At 41.2% G+C, this 21,993-nt stretch overlaps 1 protein-coding gene across 2 annotated transcripts; it reads right to left on the reverse strand.

Annotated features, from left to right (window-relative positions):
• LOC110504040 (protein FAM118B) lies at nucleotides 1-11,653 on the reverse strand. Of its 2 annotated transcripts, none has more exons than XM_021582844.2 (8): nucleotides 11,266-11,653; nucleotides 9,928-10,032; nucleotides 9,421-9,673; nucleotides 4,265-4,492; nucleotides 1,585-1,713; nucleotides 1,151-1,448; nucleotides 774-839; nucleotides 1-668 (listed from the first exon to the last, which is right to left on the reverse strand). In XM_021582844.2, exons 2-8 carry the CDS (start codon nucleotides 10,023-10,025, stop codon nucleotides 655-657), a joined length of 1,086 nt encoding a protein of 361 aa, XP_021438519.1. In that variant the 5' UTR covers nucleotides 10,026-10,032; nucleotides 11,266-11,653; the 3' UTR covers nucleotides 1-654. The 2 variants fall into 2 exon arrangements, with proteins under 2 accessions (XP_021438519.1, XP_021438518.1); XM_021582843.2 differs by having other exon boundaries at nucleotides 9,421-9,724.
• Nucleotides 11,654-21,993: the final 10,340 nt, after the last annotated feature.

Consider the following 21,993-nt stretch of genomic DNA (forward strand, 5'->3'; position numbering starts at 1 on the left):
TGATACCAAAGTGTTTGTTTTTATTTTTTAAATAGCACTTAAATACCTGCAGTATTAACAATACAAAAGGCATAAAAATAAGCTGGGTGGAGTGAACCCTGAATGCTGATTGACATATCAGACTGTCTAATTATGTTGGTAAGTAGCTTCTAACAGCAATAAGGCACCTCAGGGGTTTATGGTATATGGCCAATATACCACGGCAAAAGGCTGCATCGGAACAGCCCTTACGCCATATATTGGCTGCCTGCTTCTCTTCAGAAACTCACATCTAGGTCCACTGGACTGACTCCAGCCATCCATTCAGGACAGGATTCATTTCCAAATGATGATATGCGAGAAACCAGATCAGGGACCTGACATTGTCATCCCTGCTTCACACATCTATATCCATTAGGCCTACATTTACATTGGGTGGACAGCTGTTTTCCTGTTAGCTCCTTTGGCTGGATCTTTCCCTTTCATGACAACCGGTACAGAAAAAAATAAAAACAATCAGCGGGTGACTACAGAGCAGTAACATGTTCTCTTCTGGCCCATATTTGCCTGGAGGAGTTGTAGTAGATCCAATGAAACCAGACCTGAGTAGTAGACTGAACTCTATGAAGGAACGGTGAATGAAAAGGACTGATACTCCCACCTGTTTTGTGCCTGTCAAGAAGAATAGTCTGGGCAGAAAGAGAAGGTGAACAGGTAAAAGACCAGGAGAACCAACAGCTGTATATTACTATGGACTGCCATGCATTACAGGTAAGCCTGTACACAATCCTAACCTTGAAGGAGGCACTTCTGTGAATGAAAGCCATTCTGGGTTTCCTGTTCTTCTTGAGAGGGAGATCCTATGAAAATCACAAATAGTGAGGGCAAACAAAGGAGCTATTCATGTTTAAACACAGAAAAATGTGCAACTTGGCTCACTAAAATATAATTCCTCAGTAGCATCACCGTAAGAGGAGATCCAAGCACTAAATAAATAATTGTTTTCTGATTTACACTTACATATCACCAAATAAGTGATCTATTGTAGGAAGTGGATACTGTATGATTACTAAACATGCAGTGAGAGAGTTTGAGTAATTTCACTGAAACTGGTAAGTTATGTGAAAAGGCTCTTCCCTTCCTTTAAATTGTACCAGAGGGGCTTCCTTACCCCAGCCGTTAATGACGGCGTCGCGGTTGCAGATCTCATTGGCCAGCCGCTCAAAGTACTCGGGCAGGTCAGAATACTCATTGCCGTAGGAGATGACCTTGATGCCCTTGTCCAGCATGTTGTCCCGCAGCTTCTTGAACTCTCCAACGTCCTCGCGCCGCACCAGCATGAAGTGCTCCAGGTCCGACTTGTGTTTGACCGCCTCCAGGAACAGAGCCTGGAAGGTGGTGTCGTCCACTGTGCGCCCGCAGCCCAGGAACACAAATGATTTGGTCTCATACAGTTTCTGGATCTCTCTCTGTTGAACCAAGAGAATTCCATTTTCATTAAGACACTGACAGAATTTACTTAAATAAAAAAATTATAAATTAACATCAGCAACTGCTAAAACATTTCCAGGGTATCATTTAAAGGCTGCCTGCCTCAATGCTCACCATGACTTCAGTGTTCCTCAGTACATTCTGGTAGCCAGCAGGGTGCAGTACAATGCCACTGGGATTCGTGTAAACACCGTGAATGTGCAAAACACTCAGACTTCTCTTCCCCTGAGCCCACTCCAGGACCTGCACATACACACATTTCACAGTCCATAGCACCAATACCTGTTCTCACTGGGTATAGAGTAACACAACTAATGTGAGAGAGTGCATAAATACCACACCTGAAGGGCATTATCACAGGCTTCTGATAAATACATAGACTCATGTCAATTATTGTAATGGTTCTACATAAATAACAATCCATGTTGGGTCCCTGCTAAGGTGAGAGTAGGAATAGTGTTAAGTTCTGCTTAAAGGATAAATATATTTGTCAGGTTAGTTCCCATTTCTGACATATTGATTAATCCATAAATGTTGACAATGGTTGGAGGATGTTTGAACATTTGACCTCAATATATACTAACTACATCCTACTTCTGTCAGAGACAAAATAATGTACTTTCACAGGTCAATACGTTGATCATTTTCTCTGGTGTAAGGACACCATATTAGAAGGGCAACAATATTAGAAGACATATGTTGGGCTTTGAATTAAATACCTTCCCTTGAATATGCCTTTAATACACATTAAAAACATGTTTTATGTGTAAGAGCATTCCCTGTGTTGTAAGCATAAACAACGTAGTATAGTTAAACTGTCATGACCTCAGTGTTTCATAGACAACTTCCCCGAACAAGGGTCCCTAATCATTTGAGTCAATCTACCTGCACACTCATCTAATGCACATCTGTCACTCCAGTGTTTAATTGCTATATTGCCACTATGGCCTATTTATTGCCTTACCTCATTTGCATACACTGTATATAGACTTTTTATATTGTATTATTAACTATGTTTGTTTATTCCATGTGTAACTGTGTTGTTGTTTGTGTCGCACCGCTTTATCTTGGCCAGGTCGCAGTTGTAAATGAGAACTTGTTCTCAACTAGCCTAACTGGTAAATAAAGGTGACACCCCCCCAGCTCTGATGCCGTCTTAAAACCTATGTTCCAGTGTCCACACCACATGCCCAAATCTATAGATATGACAAATGTAAAACATTTCTTAACGTTTAAATGGCAATTGTTTTATTATTTAAACGTTATGAAAAAAAAACATTAAATTAGGTGATGTTGAAGTCGGACGTTTACATACACTTAGGTTGGAGTCATTAAAACTAATTTTTCAACCCCTCCACATTTCTTGTTAACAAACTATAGTTTTGGCAAGTCAGTTAGGACATCTACCTTGTGCATGACACAAGTCATTTTTCCAACAATTGTTTACAGACAGATTAATTCACAATTCCAGTGGGTCAGAAGTTTACATACACTAAGTTGACTGTGCCTTTAAAAAGAATGGAAAATTCCAGAAAATGTCATGGCTTTAGAAGCTTCTGATAGGCTACTTAACATAATTCGAACCGATTGGAGGTGTACCTGTGGATGTATTTCAAGGCCTACCTTCAAACTCAGTGCCTCTTTGCTTATCATAAGAAAAATCAAAATAAATCAGCCAAGACCTCAGATAAAAAAAACTGTAGACCTCCACAAGTTTGGTTTATCCTTGGGAGCAATTTCCAAACGCCTGAAGGTACCACGTTCATCTGTACAAACACCATGGGACCACGCAGCCGTCATACCGCTCAGGAAAGAGACGCTTTCTGTCTCCTAGAGATGAACGTACTTAGGTGCAAAAAGTGAAAATCAATCCCAGAACAGCAGCAAAAGACCTTGTGAAGATGCTGGAGGAAACCGGAACAAAAGTATTTATACCGTTTTTCGGTTCTCTGCTGTGTGCTTCACCTCCATGTTCTCAGTAATCAGTACATGGGACTTCATGTCCCACTTCTCATCAATGTGATGGCTCGTCGCAGTGATGCATGACAGCATGTTCATCCAACAATCTGTTGTTAATGCCACTTATGGGGTGTTTGAGAGCTCACGCTTTGTACTTGCAGAGCAATCATTGTTCAATTTCTCCATCCAGGCCAGCAACAGTTAGTGTCTCACGGTGCCTCCCTTTCAGATGGTTAAGCATTGCACCTGTACTGCCACTGTAGCTCAATTCCAACTCGCAAAGTTTGCATTTCACCACATTCTTATTTAACTTGTCAAAGTATTGCAATACAGGACTTCACTGCTGTCGCTTCCCTGTCTCACTCTCTGCCATTTTTCCAACTGTTAATGACGATGATGTGCGGAGCGCTTTATATCTGTGGCAAATAATTTGAAAGATGCATCTCTTACTAACGTTACAGCAATGTTGAGTTAGATATATGTTAAATGTTAAAAATGTTCCCCTTATGATGAGGATCGGCACCTGTTAGCTCTACTGTGATTTTAATTTTGTCCAAAAATTAAACTTATTCAGTAAGGGATTTTCTCTAAATGATAACAACCCCAATTGTATCATAGCGAAGTGGTGTGCTAGCGTAGCTTTAGAAACAGACAAGATCTGCACACATGACATACTGGAACAAAAATGTTCACGCAAATTCCCAATTGGCATCAATCCATGATGTGTTATTTCAATGAAAGTCAGTTATGCACACAATTTATAATTTGGTCCTAAAGAGCACACAAGGCCATGACTACAGAGATCTTTCCAAAGGGGAAAAGGATCTGTTGTTACCTTCTTCTCATCTGTGAGGTCCAGAGACTCCAGCTTCGATCCCTGGTGGGCTGCATAAATTTCCAGCAGGTTGTCAAAGTTGGTGGTGAGGACCAGCGCTCCACTCTCCATCAGCTGCAGTACGGAGCGGAGAAGGTGCTTCCCCGCATTCTCCATCTTACACTCCAGATCGTCAAACACCTCGTACAGGCAGTCCTTGAAGAAGGTGGACCGCACGTTGCCTGTTCTCTGCAATGATAGGGCAGGAACACAATGACTAGGGGTTAGTGGGTGTGTATTGCATTTCTGGGACCAGATTATACTGCTGAGACGTTTTTTAAAAGGTATAATAAAGCATTTATGACTGGTTGTGGTAGTCATGTAAATGAAAGGTGAAAATGTTTTTCCATCATTAGATGTGGCATGTAAACAGTTGCTATACACGGTAAACATGGCTATGGAGCAAAGAGTTGGTGGGCAGGATGTTTGAGTAGCCATGAGATTATGGCTGTCTGTAATGGATAAATCTCATTACCGAGAGCTACGCAAAACGCTCACACTACCTGGCAATGGCTGTAGGAAAACATAGGAGAAGTGCTGGCCCGCTATGAATAGCACTGTCGAGGTGAGCTTAGCACAGCCAGCTGCCTGGCCGACTGCTGGACTGTCTAGAGATTAGAGATCTAGTGGGCTAATTAACTAACAACAGGATCCCTTTCCACAGGAAGGAAGTCATCATCACCAAGGGCAAGCATCTAGCTATCCACCCACCCTGCTGTTGACTTCTGCACTGAACGTATTCTCCTTTTGTTTCAGGATTTATGTAACAACCAAATAAGGTAAAGTAGTACCATGGTCCAATCCTGATTTTGAGATTGATATAGCCTAGGATTCGACCCTAAAGTTAAGTTGTTTTCAACCAATCTAGTCCTAAACAGGGAAAATTGTAATATAATTTCCTAGAGTATTTTGCCTAGGTCATTCAACGACAGCATGAAAGGATTTAGGTCACAAACATTCTGAGTCTAACCTTCAGATTAGGCTCATTAACCGACATTATGTGCCAAAACACAGTCCTAATCCTAATACATTGTTTGGATTGCCCTCATTGCCGCACCAATACCATTGGGTTAAACTGCTGTGACCCACTCTGTATTTGATCACTTCTTGAGACGCGGGACACTCCTCCTTGCAGAAGCCTTGTTTCTCTTCAGTGGTTCTGTGAACAAGCACCCACTGGTTGAATCAATGTTGTTTCAATTAAATTATGTTGAACCAATGTGGAATAGACTTTGAATTGACGTCTGTGCCCGTTGGGCAACAATGTGACCAAAGACTAAAAAAGGTGAAGCAATGACAAATCTCTCCTTCTTCACTCTACAAGAGTCCTCAAGCTAAGAGAGTCCTATTTTCAAAGTGTTTTCTTTAAATTCAGCATGTTAAATTCTACAAAATGTGAGACTCAGGCTACTTTATATAGCAAGCGCTATAGATCTACAGTTGAAGTCAGAAGTTTACATACACCTTAGCCAACTACATTTAAATTCAGTTTCACAATTCCTGACATTTAATCAGAGTAAAAATTCCTTGTTTTAGTTCAGTTAGGATTAGAGGTCGACCGATTAATTAGGGCCGATTTCAAGTTTTAATAACAATCGGAAATCGGTATTTTTGGAAGCCGATTTGCAGATAAAAATAAATAAAATGTAATACCTTTATTTAACTAGGCAAGTGAGTTAAGAACACATTCTTATTTTCAATGACGGCGTAGGAACGGTGGGTTAACTGCCTCGTTCAGGGGCAGAACGACAGATTTTCACCTTGTCAGCTTGGGGGATCCAATCTTGCAACCTTACAGTTAACTAGTCCAAAGCAATAACGACCTGCCTCTCTCTCGTTGTGGAGACTGCCTGTTTCACGAATGCAGTAAGCCAAGGTAAGTTGCTAGCTAGCATTAAACTTATCTTATAAAAAACAATCAATCATAATCACTAGTTAACTACACATGGTTGATGATATTACTAGATATTATCTAGCGTGTCCTACGTTGCATATAATCTGACTAAGCATACAAGTATCTAAGTATCTGACTGAGCGTTGATAGACAGAAGCAGGCGCGTAAACATTCATTCAAACAGCACTTTCGTGCGTTTTGCCAGCAGCTCTTCGTTGTGCGTCAAGCATTGCGCTGTTTATGACTTCAAGCCCATCAACTCCCGAGATGAGGCTGGTGTAACCGAAGTGAAATGGCTGGCTAGTTAGCACACGCTAATAGCATTTCAAACGTCACTTGCTCTGAGCCTTGGGGTGGTTGTTTCCCTTGCTCTGCATGGGTAACGCTGCTTCGATGGTGGCTGTTGTCGTTGTGTTGCTGGTTCGAGCCCAGGGAGGAGCGAGGAGAGGGACGGAAGCTATACTGTTACACCGGCAATACTAAAGTGCCTATAAGAACATCTAATAGTCAAAGGTTAATGAAATACAAGTGGTATAGAGGGAAATAGTCCTATAATTCCTATAATAACTACAACCTAAAACTTCTTACCTGCGAATATTGAACTCATGTTAAAAAGGAACCACCAGCTTTCATATGTTCTCATGTTCTGAGCAAGGAACTGAAACACTAACTTTCTTACATAGCACATATTGCACTTTTACTTTCTTCTCCAACACTTTGTTTTTGCATTATTTAAACCAAATTTCCTTGAGGCTAAATTGATTTTATTTATGTATTATATTAAGTTAAAATAAGTGTTCATTCAGTATTGTTGTAATTGTCATTATTACAAATAAATAACTGGCCGATTAATCGGTATCGGCTTTTTTGGTCCTCCAATAATCGGTATCGGTGTTGAAAAATCATAATCGGTCGACCTCTAGTTAGGATCACCACTTTATTTTAAGAATGTGAAATGTCAGAATAATAGTAGAGAATGATTTCAGCTTTTATTTCTTTCATCACATTCCCAGAGGGTCAGAAATGTACATACTAATTGAGTGTATTTGGTAGCATTGCCTTTAAATTGTTTAACTTGGGTCAAACGTTTTGGGTAGCCTTCCTCAAGCTTGCCACAATAAGTTGGATGAATTTTGGCCCATTCTTCCTAACAGAGCTGGTGTAACTGAGTCAGGTTTCTAGGCCTCCTTGCTCGCACACACCTTTTCAGTTCTGCCCACAAATTTTCTATAGGACTGAGGTCAGGGCCACAACTTTGGAAGTATGCTTGGGGTCATTGTCCATTTGGAAGACCCATTTGCGACCAAGCTTTAACTTCCTGACTGATGTCTTGAGATTTTGCTTCAATATATCCACATAATTTTCCTGCCTCATGATGCCATCCATTTTGTGAAGTGCACCAGTCCCTCCTGCAGCAAAGCCCCTCCACAACATGATGCTGTCACCCCCGTGCGTCACGGTTGGGATTGTGTTCTTTGGCTTGCAAGCCTCCCCCTTTTTCCTCCAAACATAACAATGGTCATTATGGCCAAACAGTTCTAATTTTGTTTAATCAGACCAGAGGACATTTCTCCAAACAGTACGAATCCCATTGTGCAGTTGCGTAGTCTGGCTATTTAATGGCGGTTTTGGAGCAGTGGCTTCTTCCTTGCTGAGCGGCCTTTCAGGTTATGTCGATAAAGGACTCGTTTTACTGTGGATATAGATACTTTTGTACCTGTTTCCTCCAGCATCTTCACAATGTCCTTTGCTGCTGTTCTGGGATTGATTTTCACTTTTTGCACCAAAGTACATTCATCTCTAGGAGACAGAACATGTCTCCTTCCTGAGCGGTATGATGGCTGAGTGGTCCCATGGTGTTATAGTTGCGTACGATTGTTTGTACAGATGAACATGGTACCTTCAGGCATTTGGAAATTGCTCCCAAGGATGAACCAGACTTGTGCAGGTCTTGGCTTATTTCTTTTGATTTTCCCATGATGTCAAGCAAAGAGGCACTGAGTTTGAAGATAGGCCTTGAAATACATCCACAGGTACACCTCCAATTGACTCAAATGATGTCAATTAGCCTATCAGAAGCTTCTAAAGCCATGAAATAATTTTCTGTAATTTTCCACTTTTTAAAGGCACAGTCAACTTAGTGTATATAAACTTCTGACCCACTGGACTTGTGATACAGTGAATTATGTTCAGCTAAAGTTGCTTACCCCATACTGATAAGATGCTGAACATGTACAGACAGGCCTGTGGAGAACCACTGCTTGCTAAGTAAGAACAGACAAATATTTGCCACAGGGTCCATGGCTGTGTAATCACCTGATAATCATGTCTCCTCTTGTGAGCTATTTAGTCTGGTGGGGCGCTCTTGTTATTCTGAGGCTGAATAGAAACCTTGGCAGGGGCTGGTGTTCCCGGATTCACATTACTCCATGATTACAAAATATATTTTTTTACTAGGCAGCAGCACTCCCATTAAAATGTTAAAGCCCCCCAAATCCATAGCCAACAGCAACGGGCCTGCATGATTGTGAACCGGAATAAAAACTATGGATAAACCCACAATGGGCTGTTTGTTCCCTTTGTGGAAACAGGCAGGCTGCTGAAACAAAGCATGTTTAAGCAATGTGAAAGGTGCGATGAGACATGACTAACACTGAAGGCAGATGGTATTAAGACCTCATCAATCCGTTATGGTTTGAGCCAACCTGGTATGACGGGGATATGGGCTGGTACGGAAATCCCTAAATGTTTTCCCCTTGAATTTCTCCATCATTTAGTCACGGTCCACTGGTTCGTTGACTTATTGAGAAATCAATGAGACGTTATTCACTGGGGAGGATTTCTTCATCTAGCGAATCAAATAACAGGCCTTAAAAGTGTCAGAACTGGTTGAGCCAACTTGTCAGTGGCTTTGAAAACAACGCAATGAACGATGAAGTGTTGTTGTTGTCATCTATCAGTGCTGTACTTTCGTTAGGGCAAGGGCATCACCTTTTACAAAGAACACAGGTTGAAAAACCTGAATCAAATGATTTGAATTTAGATATAATTATGCTGACTCCTTGCCACTGTCATTCCCACTGGGATTACAAATCCCAATACAGGAAGGTTTACAATGAACGACACTGGTGTGTCTCAACCAGCTGGAGACAATGTATTGGCAGTGTCCTGTCCATGTCTGGCTGTCTGTATGTGCAAAGGAGTGGGGGAAGTGAAGCCTTACCGGAGAGAGCTTCTGGATGAGGTCATGAGCCACGTGGACTAGGTTCTTGTCGTCCTTCAGGCTCTTCTGAAAACGCCGACTCTCCTCTTCCTCTAGGAGGTCAAAGTCGTTGGCCGCGTCCAACAAGGCCTGGATCAAACCCTTCCAGGAGCGCAATGCAGGGACCTGAGGGGCCACAGCTGAACTCACCCCTGTACCAATAACTAGGACCAGCTCGGAGGCCCGCTTGGTCTTCAGGCTGGGCAGCAGTTTCCTTTGGGGCAGGCAGAGATTGAGTGATGGTTCCATTGATGGTGCCCAAATCCTTAGACAACATGAAGGTTAAACAAATCATGGCAAGTTTACTTGGCTGCTGTTTGAACTCAAACCTAGGCTGAAAGATAAAGAATGGGTTTAGGAACAGGAACTAAGAGAAAAAGCTCCTGACCAGTGACATACCAATAATGCTTTGGCACATAAACAGGAACTGAGTACTAAATGTAGGCTACTCATATCAATTTTTGTTACCTGGGTTTTTTGGTGTTGGAGTCAACATCCTGAGGGTCAGCAGGAGCAGGCCGCTTCTCGGTTTTCACAGTCACAACAGAGGCCACAACAGAGGCCATTCGGCTCCTGTAAGACAACCATGAGAATGAATATACATACAATACCATCAAAGCAATAACTTAAGTGAAATGCAATCTGGAGTAACCACAGAGTCATGATCTCAGTTTATTGTATCATACATAGAACAGCACCTTTACAGGGCAGTGTGCCACTGTCCCCATTACTACCAAAGGCAGGGCATCATATTCACCTTACACTAACTAGCTTTACATAGTGGAACATCCATGGGGCTTACCTTACACACAAAGTACTGAGATGCCGAACTAAGAGCAATTCCACGATAACAGAATTAGATTTCACACTTTAAAATGTATGCCAAACAAAAACTATTGATTTCAAAGTTTTACAAACCATACAACTCTATTAACAATGACTACTTTGAACAATTTACACAGTTTAAAAAAAAACACTTACTGGAAAAACATTGCAGATGCTAAATTTGGTAACAAAGCGGTAAAATCTCCCTAGGTTAAATTTTGTTACCAGACTTTGTATCTGCACAGTTCTTCCTGTAAATGTGTATTTGTAAAAAGTGTTAAAAGTAGTCCTCAAGTTGTGCAGAGTTCTATGGTTTGTTAAACTTTGAAATCTGTTTTTTGTTTGGTGCGGCTGCATTTTGGGCTAAGGAGTGGCACAGCGGTCTAAGGCACTGACTGCATCTCAGCGCTAGAGAAGTCACTACAGACCCTGGTTCGATTCCAGGCTGTATCACAACCGGCCGTGATTGGGAGTCCCATAGAGCGGAGACCCAGCGTTACCCGAGTGAGGCCGTCGTTGTAAATAATAATAAAAAATAGAATTTGAAAGTGAAAAATCTCGGCGTAATCTATTAGCTAAATTATCTTCATATTGTATTACTTCTAAAATCTGACTTGAGGCCAATTTATTGTATCTTTATTGCAATAATAGTAGTCTTGGGGCTCAATAAGAACGATACTTTCCTCCTGGAGACATAAAAATGTCACTCCAAGAAAAAACATTGTTTGGTGACGTGTTCATACAGTACACTGTATACTTTGGCTATAACGTTACTGGCTAGCTGACTTTAGCTAGTTAAATTGGCTAGCTACTTACTAAGGACAGGAAGAACGCAGTCAGGAAGAATTGGCTGACGTTAGCTAACCAGTTGGCAAAAGCTCAATGTACTGTACAGACTAGATAGAATGACGTTAAAGTTGGACTAAAACGGCGAAATATGACACATTGGCTAGTTAAATTCACCCAAGTATTTACACTTACCCGGATAACTCCAAGTTGCTTTTTTGGTCAGTGGAAATATTCAACTTGCTAGCAGACGACCCGTTTAACGTCAGCTGACTTGCAACTGCGAGTTAAAAATCCAGTACAGTCTACTACGGACATATCCTGCTTTAAAAGCCGGTATTTGAGATTGTTGTACTTGACATGGCGAAGTCTGCGTGCCTTTGTCTACTAGATGTTATTCTTAGCAAATCTATTTAGCTATCAAATTTTCTCAGTCGACTTCCTCTGTGTACACAACCTGTCGACTCATATGCAGCTGGAGGTCTGACTGTGTGTGTTGTGACGGAGTTGGACAAGGCAATTGGGATGTGCTCAGCGCGCTACTGTAAATCCCACTGGCTCTCTACATTCTGGAAAGGGGTAAACAATGTTTTGCCCCCACCTCCCCACTTACGATCAGCCCATGTGATATTGGCTAGATCAGGGATGGGCAATTTTGATGAGGGTGGGGGTCACACAAAAGCTGAACTCATCAAGAGCGGCCGCAGTGGCTCGCCGGTTTGTACCCACACATTCAGGAGCCGGCTCTAGCCTTTTGGGGGACATAAGTAAAATGTTTTATATTTAATTTCCTGAAATTCTACTCATTTCGCCACCGGGTGTGGGGAAAATGTTGCAGTTTTAAACCAAGTTTGCTGCAATTCTACCCATTTAGCCATGGGGTAGAGAGAATATTTATCGATTTTATAGCTACATTTATGCAAATCTACTCATTTTGCCATTGGGTGGAGAGACATTTTTGAAAATTTACTGATAATTTCCTGCAATTCTACACATTTTGCCATAGTGTATATCTGAGTGAGAATGTCTAACTAAATCAATGGGGCCCCGGTTGGTAATTAAACTATGATTACCACAAGTTTAGATAGCTGGCTAGACTAATTTACCAATCTAAAAAATGTTAACTGACGAGCTAATTGAGTGACTGTCAGTGATTGACATAACAAGAGACAAATTGCTGATGCAGCACAACCAAATTTCAAAATTGCCTTGTGTATTCTACTATTTTACTCTCAACTAAAATATAAGTTATTTTTTGTTTGTTTTTGGAAATTCTTACAAAGACAATTTCGTCAGTTGCCCATCCCCGAGTGAAATTCCCTGGATACAGAGTTCCAAAAAAGGCTGACTGGAAGGAGATAACCTGGTAACCTAGATAAACATGGTTCAATTTGGCTTAGATGGCAAATGGGTGATGATGCAAGGTGAGGGGGGGGGGGGTCTTCATATCTAATGCAGTTACATAAGACACTGTTGAATGTGCTTGGACAAGGACTATCTATTTTAGAGCTAGACCAGTTGCCTAATTCCAAAAATTGAGACCTATCACTTTCACACACAGTATGCAAATGACGAACTACTTATCTCAGAGTTGCAGCACAGTCCCCGCCCATGACCTATGACCATATGGTGTTGCATTGATTGCTGAGAGCTTGTAAGATTTTAGATATAATGCTACTCCGTGTCACTGGTAGTCGATTAGAGAGGGAGACCATGCTATTTACTCACAATACTGTTAAGAAGTTTTGTTGCCCACCATAAACTGTTCCCCGGACCTGCAATTGTGTGCATCTGTTATATTAAACAAACCTAAGTTTACTACCACCACCCTGGAAACAGAGGCATGCATGTTGCTGAGATTTTGTACTCACACCATTCTGAAACTAGGAGACTGACCTATGTTGCACAGTAGTATTCTTGGAGTAATTAATTTGGACAGAGTGCATAAGAGAGCAAATGCATTTTTCTCTAATGGAAGAGGTTTCAGCTCTCTCAATGGCTCATAACCACAGCCCGAGAAAGGGCGCAGAAAATTTATGATGTAAATAAAGGAGGCTCAGTATTACTGTGTATGAGGATGACAAGAGTGGTTTCAAATGTTCCCATTCTGGAGACGTGTGTTATCAAACAGCGTGGTAGCCTCAGTTCCAGGCTTCTCTCATGTTGTTGGTGAAAACCTGTGGCAGAGGCTAACAGCATGTAGCCTACAGTTTCACATATCTGTTATCTGGTGCCTGCCGATCCTATCAGTCATCCTGAGAGCACACCTGGCTGGAGCTGTAACCAGCATGATAAACACCAACAGACCGACCATCAGCTGGGTTTCAGGGATGAGTTCAAAATCATCAACCCTCTTGTCCTGTGAAAATGCATGGGAATAATTTTATGTTTTGACTTCAATAGCCTTTTAGCCCTTACCACAGTGCGTCTCCAGCTCTATTCCCTTCCATATATTACATAAATCGTTGATACATTTATGTGGGACTAATATTTATGACTGAGACAGACATAAAATTACACTTAAAAAGTAGATGCTTGAGATCCTGGTAAACAAGAGGATTATTGAAGCAGTTGCACAAAAACAACATTGATGATGGCTCTTTGTGATGATGATTAGGCATACCATTCATATAATGCATAAAAACAGGGTACCCAGGGTCCATTTTAGTTGAATATAAAATATCATACAATTCATTTATAACACATTTCTTATATATTTGTACATTCTATAAGTGATTTTTTTGTTTTTCCTAAAATGTATAATTCAACACGATGCCTAAATGTTTAAACTTGCCTTTGTGACAGCTGAAAACATTTATTCATCAAGTCCTCAACTGGCAGCTTCATTAAATAGTACCCGCAAAACACCAGTCTCAACGTCATCGGTGAAGAGGTGACTCCGGGATGCTGGCTTCTAGGCAGAGTTCCTCTGTCCATTGTCTTTATTCTATTGCCCATCTTAATCTTTTATTTTTATTGGCTCAGTCTGGGATATGGCTTTTTCTTTTCAACTCTGCCTAGAAGGCCAGCATGCTGGAGTCACCGCTTGACTGTTGATGTTGAGACTGGTGTTTTGCGGGTACTATTTAATGAAGCTGCCAGTTGAGGACTGTCTGTTTCTCAAACTAGACACTCTAATGTACTTGTCGTCTTTCTCAGTTGTGCACCGGGGCCTCCCACTCCTCTTTCTATTCTGGATAGAGCCAGTTTGCGCTGTTCTGTGAAGGGAGTAGTGCACAGCGTTGTACAAGATCTTCAGTTTCTTGGCAATTTCTCGCATGGAATAGCCTTCATTTCTCAGAACAAGAATAGACTAACGAGTTTCAGAAGAAAGTTCTTTGTTTCTGGCCATTTTGAGCCTGTAATCGAACCCACAAATGCTGATGCTCCAGATACTCAGCTAGTCTAAAGAAGACCAGTTTTATTGCTTCTTTAATCAGAGCAACAGTTTTCAGCTTTGCGACCATAATTGCAAAAGGGTTTTCTCATGATCAATAAGCCTTTTAAAATTATAAACTTGGATTTAGCTAACACGTGCTATTGGATTACAGGAGTGATGGTTGCTGATAATGGGCCTCTGTACGCCTATGTAGATATTCCATTAAAAAACAGCCGTTTCCAACTACAATAGTAATTTACAACATTAAAAATCTCTACACTGTATTTCTGATAAATTTGATGTTATTTTAATGGACAAAAAAAAATGCTTTTCTTTCACTAAACAAGGACTTTTCTAAGTGACCCAAACCTTTGAACGGTAGTTATTGTTTTTTCAACAACAGGTTAATGGTCAATAACATCAAAGTCTGCACTGAAATCTAACAGTACAACTCCCGCAATCTTCTTATTATCAATTTCTGTCAACCAATCATCAGTTATTTGTGTCAGTGCAGTACATGTTGAGTGCCCTTCTCTATAAGCATGCTAAAAGTCTGTTGTTAATTTGTTTACGGAGAAATAGCATTGTATTTGGGTGTTCGACCAAATACAATGCTATTTCTCCGTAAACAAATTAACAGCAGACTTTTAGCATTACTTTTTTCCAACAGTTTGCTAAGAGCTGGCAGCAAGCTGATAGGTCTGCTGTTAGAACCAGTAAAGGCCGCTTTACCGCTCTTGGGTAGTGGAATTACTTTGGCTTCCCTCCAGGCCTGAAGACAAATACTTTCCTCTAGGCTCAGATTAAAGATATGACAGAGTGGCTATAGAGTCAGCTACCATCCTCGGTAGCTTTCCATCTAAGTAGTCAATGCCAGGTTTGTTATTATTGACCGATAACAATAATTTTCCCATCTCTCCCACCCTAATTTTACAAAATTTAAACGTGCAATGCTTTTCTTTCATGAATTGTTTTTCTATGCATGAATATGATGGCTCACTGTCCGTTGTTGGCATTTCCTGCCTAAGTTTGTCCACTTTGCCAATGAAGTAATCATTAAAATAATGGGCAACATCAAATGGTTTTGTGATGAATAAGCCATCTGATTCAATGAAAGATGGAGTTGAATTTGTTTTTCTGCCCATAATTTAATTTAAAGTACTCCAAAGTTTTTTTTTTCATCATTCTTTCATTGATCTTGGCTTCATAATATCATTGATCTTGACTTCATAATACATTGTTAAACATTTAATTAATATAAGACAAAGCAAGATTGAAAAAGTAGCTGATGGGCAGAGCTCAAGCAGATGGGCCTAGATTGCAGAGGGTCATCCGCATAGAAGAGCTCAGTGATCAGAGAGAAACTGTCTCATTTGTGGTATCTTAATGGTTGTACAGTCGTCTCAAATAAAACTGTGAAGGACCTCGGCGTTACTCTGGACCCTGGACCCTGATCTCTCTTTTGAAGAACTTATCAAAACCATTTCAAGGACAGCTTTTTTCCATCTACGTAATATTGCAAAAATCAGAAACTTTCTGTCCAAAAATGATCCAGAAAAATTAATCCATGCTTTTGTCACTTCTAGGTTAGACTACTGCAATGCTCTACTTTCCGGCTACCCGGATAAAGCACTAAATAAACTCCAGTTAGTGCTAAATACGGCTGCTAGAATCCTGACTAGAACCCAAAAATTTGATCATATTACTCCAGTGCTAGCCTCCCTACACTGGCTTCCTGTCAAAGCAAGGGCTGATTTCAAGGTTTTACTGCTAACCTACAAAGCATTACATGGGCTTGCTCCTACCTATCTCTCTGATTTGGTCCTGCCGTACATACCTACACGTACGCTACGGTCACAAGACGCAGGCCTCCTAATTGTCCCTAGAATTTCTAAGCAAACAGCTGGAGGCAGGGCTTTCTCCTATAGAGCTCAATTTTTATGGAACGGTCTGCCTACCCATGTCAGAGACGCAAACTCGGTCTCAACCTTTAAGTCTTTACTGAAGACTTATCTCTTCAGTGGGTCATATGATTGAGTGTAGTCTGGCCCAGGAGTGGGAAGGTGAACGGAACAGTTCTGGAGCAACGAACCGCCCTTGCTGTCTCTGCCTGGCCGGTTCCCCTCTTTCCACTGGGATTCTCTGCCTCTAACCCTATTACAGGGGCTGAGTTACTGGCTTACTAGGGCTCTCTCATGCCGTCCCTGGAAGGGGTGCGTCACCTGAGTGGGTTGATTCACTGATGTGGTCATCCTGTCTGGGTTGGCGCCCCCCCTTGGGTTGTGCCATGGCAGAGATCTTTGTGGGCTATACTCAGCCTTGTCTCAGGATGGTAAGTTGGTGGTTGAAGATATCCCTCTAGTGGTGTGGGGGCCGTGCTTTGGCAAAGTGAGTGGGGTTATATCCTTCCTGTTTGGCCCTGTCCGGGGGTGTCCTCGGATGGGGCCACAGTGTCTCCTGACCCCTCCTGTCTCAGCCTCCAGTATTTATGCTGCAGTAGTTTATGTGTCGGGGGGCTAGGGTCAGTTTGTTATATCTGGAGTACTTCTCCTGTCCTATTCGGTGTCCTGTGTGAATTTAAGTGTGCTTTCTCTAATTCTCTCTTTCTTTCTCTCTCTCGGAGGACCTGAGCCCTAGGACCATGCCCCAGGACTACCTGACATGATGACTCCTTGCTGTCCCCAGTCCACCTGGCCGTGCTGCTGCTCCAGTTTCAACTGTTCTGCCTTATTATTATTCGACCATGCTGGTCATTTATGAACATTTGAACATCTTGGCCATGTTCTGTTATAATCTCCACCCGGCACAGCCAGAAGAGGACTGGCCACCCCACATAGCCTGGTTCCTCTCTAGGTTTCTTCCTAGGTTTTGGCCTTTCTAGGGAGTTTTTCCTAGCCACCGTGCTTCTACACCTGCATTGCTTGCTGTTTGGGGTTTTAGGCTGGGTTTCTGTACAGCACTTTGAGATATCAGCTGATGTACGAAGGGCTATATAAATACATTTGATTTGATTTGGTATATCCAACACAGGTGTGGAGGGGTCACCTGCTTGTGAGAATCACCAAGTGAAATGCCTGGATTTAACTGGTGTATTTACACAGGTAATTCTCTGTAAAGTCAATATGCATGATGATCTCCTCTTTCCGCAGATTCTCTTTTAATTCTCTCAGTTTGGAGTATTGGTGTTGAATATTGTACAATTGTTTCCCCAACTTCTCTTTCAATCCTTTGGAGAAGTCCTCCAGTAAAATCTGCAGTGTGTCACACACATTTCCTTTTACTGTCAAATGTACAGTGAACTTCTCTATGTTTCCCTCTTTGTTTTTCTTCTATCGCTCTTCAGCTTTGTTTTTCCACTCAAACCACCATGTCTGCTCACCAGCATCAAAGTCAGACGTTAAAACTATTTTGCTTGGCAAAGGGAACACTCTCTGTACATACACTCTTTCTTCGGGTCCTCACAAGGTCCTTCTTCAGGTCCGCACAAAGACTAAATAAGGTTTTCAATGTTGAGGCTGCTGATCACTTTGTGATACTGTAGTTTGTCTGACATGAACTGGAGGTTGGTGTGCGTTTTGCAGAGGCATGTGTCCCTATCCTGGACTGTTGGCTTCACAACCCAAAAGGGACATCTCTTGCAGATTTCATAGTATGACATTTTAATCTGTGAATATTCCCTCTTAAACTTCTGATAAAGGTTCTGAATTGTGCCATTTAGGAAGCACTTCTACTTATTTTTCTTCTTGTTATTTAGTGTGTCCTTTTCCCCTGTTGTTGCTCTACTGTTGTTGTCGCGTTCATAGAATCTAGTGATTTTCTCTTCTGTGGCTGTGCTAATTCTGTTCCACTGCTTTTTCCTGGAATATTGAAGACTTGTTGGCCTGTTATCATTTGTCCTCATTGATTTTTGCTGAAAATCCCAATTCTCTTTTTGCAGCTTTGACCAGGCCATTGTAACGCAGGTCAACTAATTTTGAATACTTAACGTTACTAGTGAGATTCCAGTAACCAATAATATTATACTATAATGCCATTGATATGTTTAAGTTGATAGCTATTACAAATCAGCTGTCAAAAACTGCATGACGAGCAGTTGATTTTGAGCCAATCAAAACTCCCAATAAATATTGATAAATATTGAAATACAGTGCCTTGCGAAAGTATTCGGCCCCCTTGAACTTTGCGACCTTTTGCCACATTTCAGGCTTCAAACATAAAGATATAAAACTATTTTTTTGTGAAGAATCAACAACAAGTGGGACACAATCATGAAGTGGAACGACATTTATTGGATATTTCAAACTTTTTTAACAAATCAAAAACTGAAAAATTGGGCGTGCAAAATTATTCAGCCCCTTTACTTTCAGTGCAGCAAACTCTCTCCAGAAGTTCAGTGAGGATCTCTGAATGATCCAATGTTGACCTAAATGACTAATGATGATAAATACAATCCACCTGTGTGTAATCAAGTCTCCGTATAAATGCACCTGCACTGTGATAGCCTCAGAGGTCCGTCAAAAGCGCAGAGAGCATCATGAAGAACAAGGAACACACCAGGCAGGTCCGAGATACTGTTGTGAAGAAGTTTAAAGCCGGATTTGGATACAAAAAGATTTCCCAAGCTTGAAACATCCCAAGGAGCACTGTGCAAGCGATAATATTGAAATGAAAGGAGTATCAGACCACTGCAAATCTACCAAGACCTGGCCGTCCCTCTAAACTTTCAGCTCATACAAGGAGAAGACTGATCAGAGATGCAGCCAAGAGGCCCATGATCACTCTGGATGAACTGCAGAGATCTACAGCTGAGGTGGGAGACTCTGTCCATAGGACAACAATCTGTCGTATATTGCACAAATCTGGCCTTTATGGAAGAGTGGCAAGAAGAAAGCCATTTCTTAAAGATATCCATAAAAAGTGTTGTTTAAAGTTTGCCACAAGCCACCTGGGAGACACACCAAACATGTGGAAGAAGGTGCTCTGGTCAGATGAAACTAAAATTGAACTTTTTGGCAACAATGCAAAACGTTATGTTTGGCGTAAAAGCAACACAGCTGAACACACCATCCCCACTGTCAAACATGGTGGTGGCAGCATCATGGTTTGGGCCTGCTTTTCTTCAGCAGGGTCAGGGAAGATGATTAAAATTGATGGGAAGGTGGATGGAGCCAAATACAGGACCATTCTGGAAGAAAACCTGATGGAGTCTGCAAAAGACCTGAGACTAGGACGGAGATTTGTCTTCCAACAAGACAATGATCCAAAACATAAAGCAAAATCTACAATGGAATGGTTCAAAAATAAACATATCCAGGTGTTAGAATGGCCAAGTCAAAGTCCAGACCTGAATCCAATCGAGAATCTGTGGAAAGAACTGAAAACTGCTGTTCACAAATGCTCTCCATCCAACCTCACTGAGCTCGAGCTGTTTTGCAAGGAGGAATGGGAAAAATGTTCAGTCTCTCGATGTGCAAGACTGATAGAGACATACCCCAAGCGACTTACAGCTGTAATCGCAGCAAAAGGTGGCGCTACAAAGTATTAACTTAAGGGGGCTGAATAATTTTGCACGTCCAATTTTTCAGTTTTTGATTTGTTAAAAAAGTTTGAAATATCCAATAAATGTCGTTCCACTTCATGATTGTGTCCCATTTGTTGTTGATTCTTCACAAAAAAATACAGTTTTATATCTTTATGTTTGAAGCCTGAAATGTGGCAAAAGGTCGCAAAGTTCAAGGGGGCCAAATACTTTCGCAAGGCACTGTATAACTTTTTGGTAAAAACTCAACTCGTTGTGTTTGGAGGACAAAGAATGCTGACTTGCATCCAAAGAACACCATACCTACTGTGAAGCATGGGGGTGGAAACATCATGCTTTGGGGCTGTTTTTCTGCAAAGGGACCAGGACGACTGATCCGTGTAAAGGAAAGAATGAATGGGGCCATGTATCGTGAGATTTTGTGTGAAAACCTCCTTCCATCAGCAAGGGCATTGAAGATGAAATGTGGCTGGGTCGTTCAGCATGACAATGATCCCAAACACCCCGCCCGGGCAACGAAGTAGTGGCTTCGTAAGAAGCATTTCAAGGTCCTGGAGTGGCCTAGCCAGTCTCCAGATCTCAACCCCATAGAAAATCTTTGGAGGGAGTTGAAAGTCCGTGTTGCCCAGCAACAGCCCCAAAACATCATTGCTCTAGAGGAGATCTGCATGGAGGAATGGGCCAAAATACCAGCAACAGTGTGTGAAAACCTTGTAAAGGCTTACAGAAAACATCTGACCTCTGTCATTGCCAACAAAGGGTGTATAACAAAGTATTGAGATAAACGTTTGTTATTGACCAAATACTTATTTTCCACCATAATTTGCAAATAAATTCATTAAAAATCCTACAATGTGATTTTCTGGATTTTTTTCCCCTCATTTTGTCTGTCATAGTTGAAGTGTACCTATGATGAAAATTACAGGCCTCTCTCATCTTTTTAAGTGGGAGAACTTGCACAATTGTTGGCTGACTAAATACTTTTTTGCCCCACTGTAGAAGTGCCCGTAGATGCAGAATCACTCACATATTCCTTTTATCATAAAAAGGGGTTTAGGAGAGTAGCTAGATATTGTCACAGTGGTATGGACACAGATTAATTAAACAGATGAACATCCTTGTTAAACAAGAAAGTTTATGTAAATGGTGATTCGTGTTGTTAGTTACAGTGGTGGAAAAAGTTCCCAATTGTCATACTTGAATATAAGTAAAGATACCTTAATAGAAAATGACTCAAGTAAAAGTGAGATCGGATCAGAGGCAGTAGGGATGATCAGAGATGGTCTCTTGATAAGTGCTTGAATTGGACAATTGTCCTGTTATGTTAAGCATTCAAAATGTAACAAGTACTTTTAGGTGTCAGGGAAAATGTATGGAGTAAAAAGTACATAGTTTTCTTTGGGAATGTAGTGAAGTAAAATATAAATAGTAAAGTACAGACACCCAAAAAAATCGACTTAAGTAGTACTTTCAAGTATTTTTACTTAAGTACTTTACACCACCGGTTATTTAGCCTACTTTGAGGATACCAATAATAGCGTAAGTGTGGCTTACACACCAAAAAATGGTGAGTGCACCATCTGCTGGTAATTATGAGAATTGCACCCACAAGGAGCAGGCCAAAGGTTACTAAGACAGGTTACTGCTGTAAAAACAGGACAAAAATATGAAAGAAATCAGTTAATTCTATTCGTACTGCTTGAGGAAGTAGGAAAGTAGGACCAACCCAGAACACATGAAAAGCCATTGCAAGCCCTGATGTTAGCTCTAGCTCTGCATGTGCTCCAGAGAATCAACAGGGGCACTGCTCACCATAGAAAGGTTGATAGGAGGCAACTCTCCCTGGAATAGTAGAGAATAATAATAGGTCTACAGGTGCATACAGCTGGAAAAGAAAAGGAGTTAAGAGAAGACCACTGTTGGCCAAATAACAATCATTCATATATCAAGCATATATCAAGCAGCAACTTGTTTCAACCAATAAGACCAAAGTAAATGGTTATGG

The sequence above is a fragment of the Oncorhynchus mykiss genome, chromosome 24 (genome assembly GCF_013265735.2).
Source record: "Oncorhynchus mykiss isolate Arlee chromosome 24, USDA_OmykA_1.1, whole genome shotgun sequence".
NCBI lineage: Eukaryota > Metazoa > Chordata > Actinopteri > Salmoniformes > Salmonidae > Oncorhynchus > Oncorhynchus mykiss.

Bases quoted from the DNA above. Each gene is read 5' to 3' on its own strand.
- LOC110504040 (XM_021582843.2), bottom strand. From the start codon at position 10,025: ATGGCCTCTGTTGTGGCCTCTGTTGTGACTGTGAAAACCGAGAAGCGG. The intron at 9,725-9,927 runs GTAACAAAAATT...ATGTTGTCTAAG, and splicing joins TCCAACACCAAAAAACCCAG to GATTTGGGCACCATCAATGG. The intron at 1,714-4,264 runs GTAACAACAGAT...GTGTATGTGCAG, and splicing joins ACCTCACAGATGAGAAGAAG to GTCCTGGAGTGGGCTCAGGG.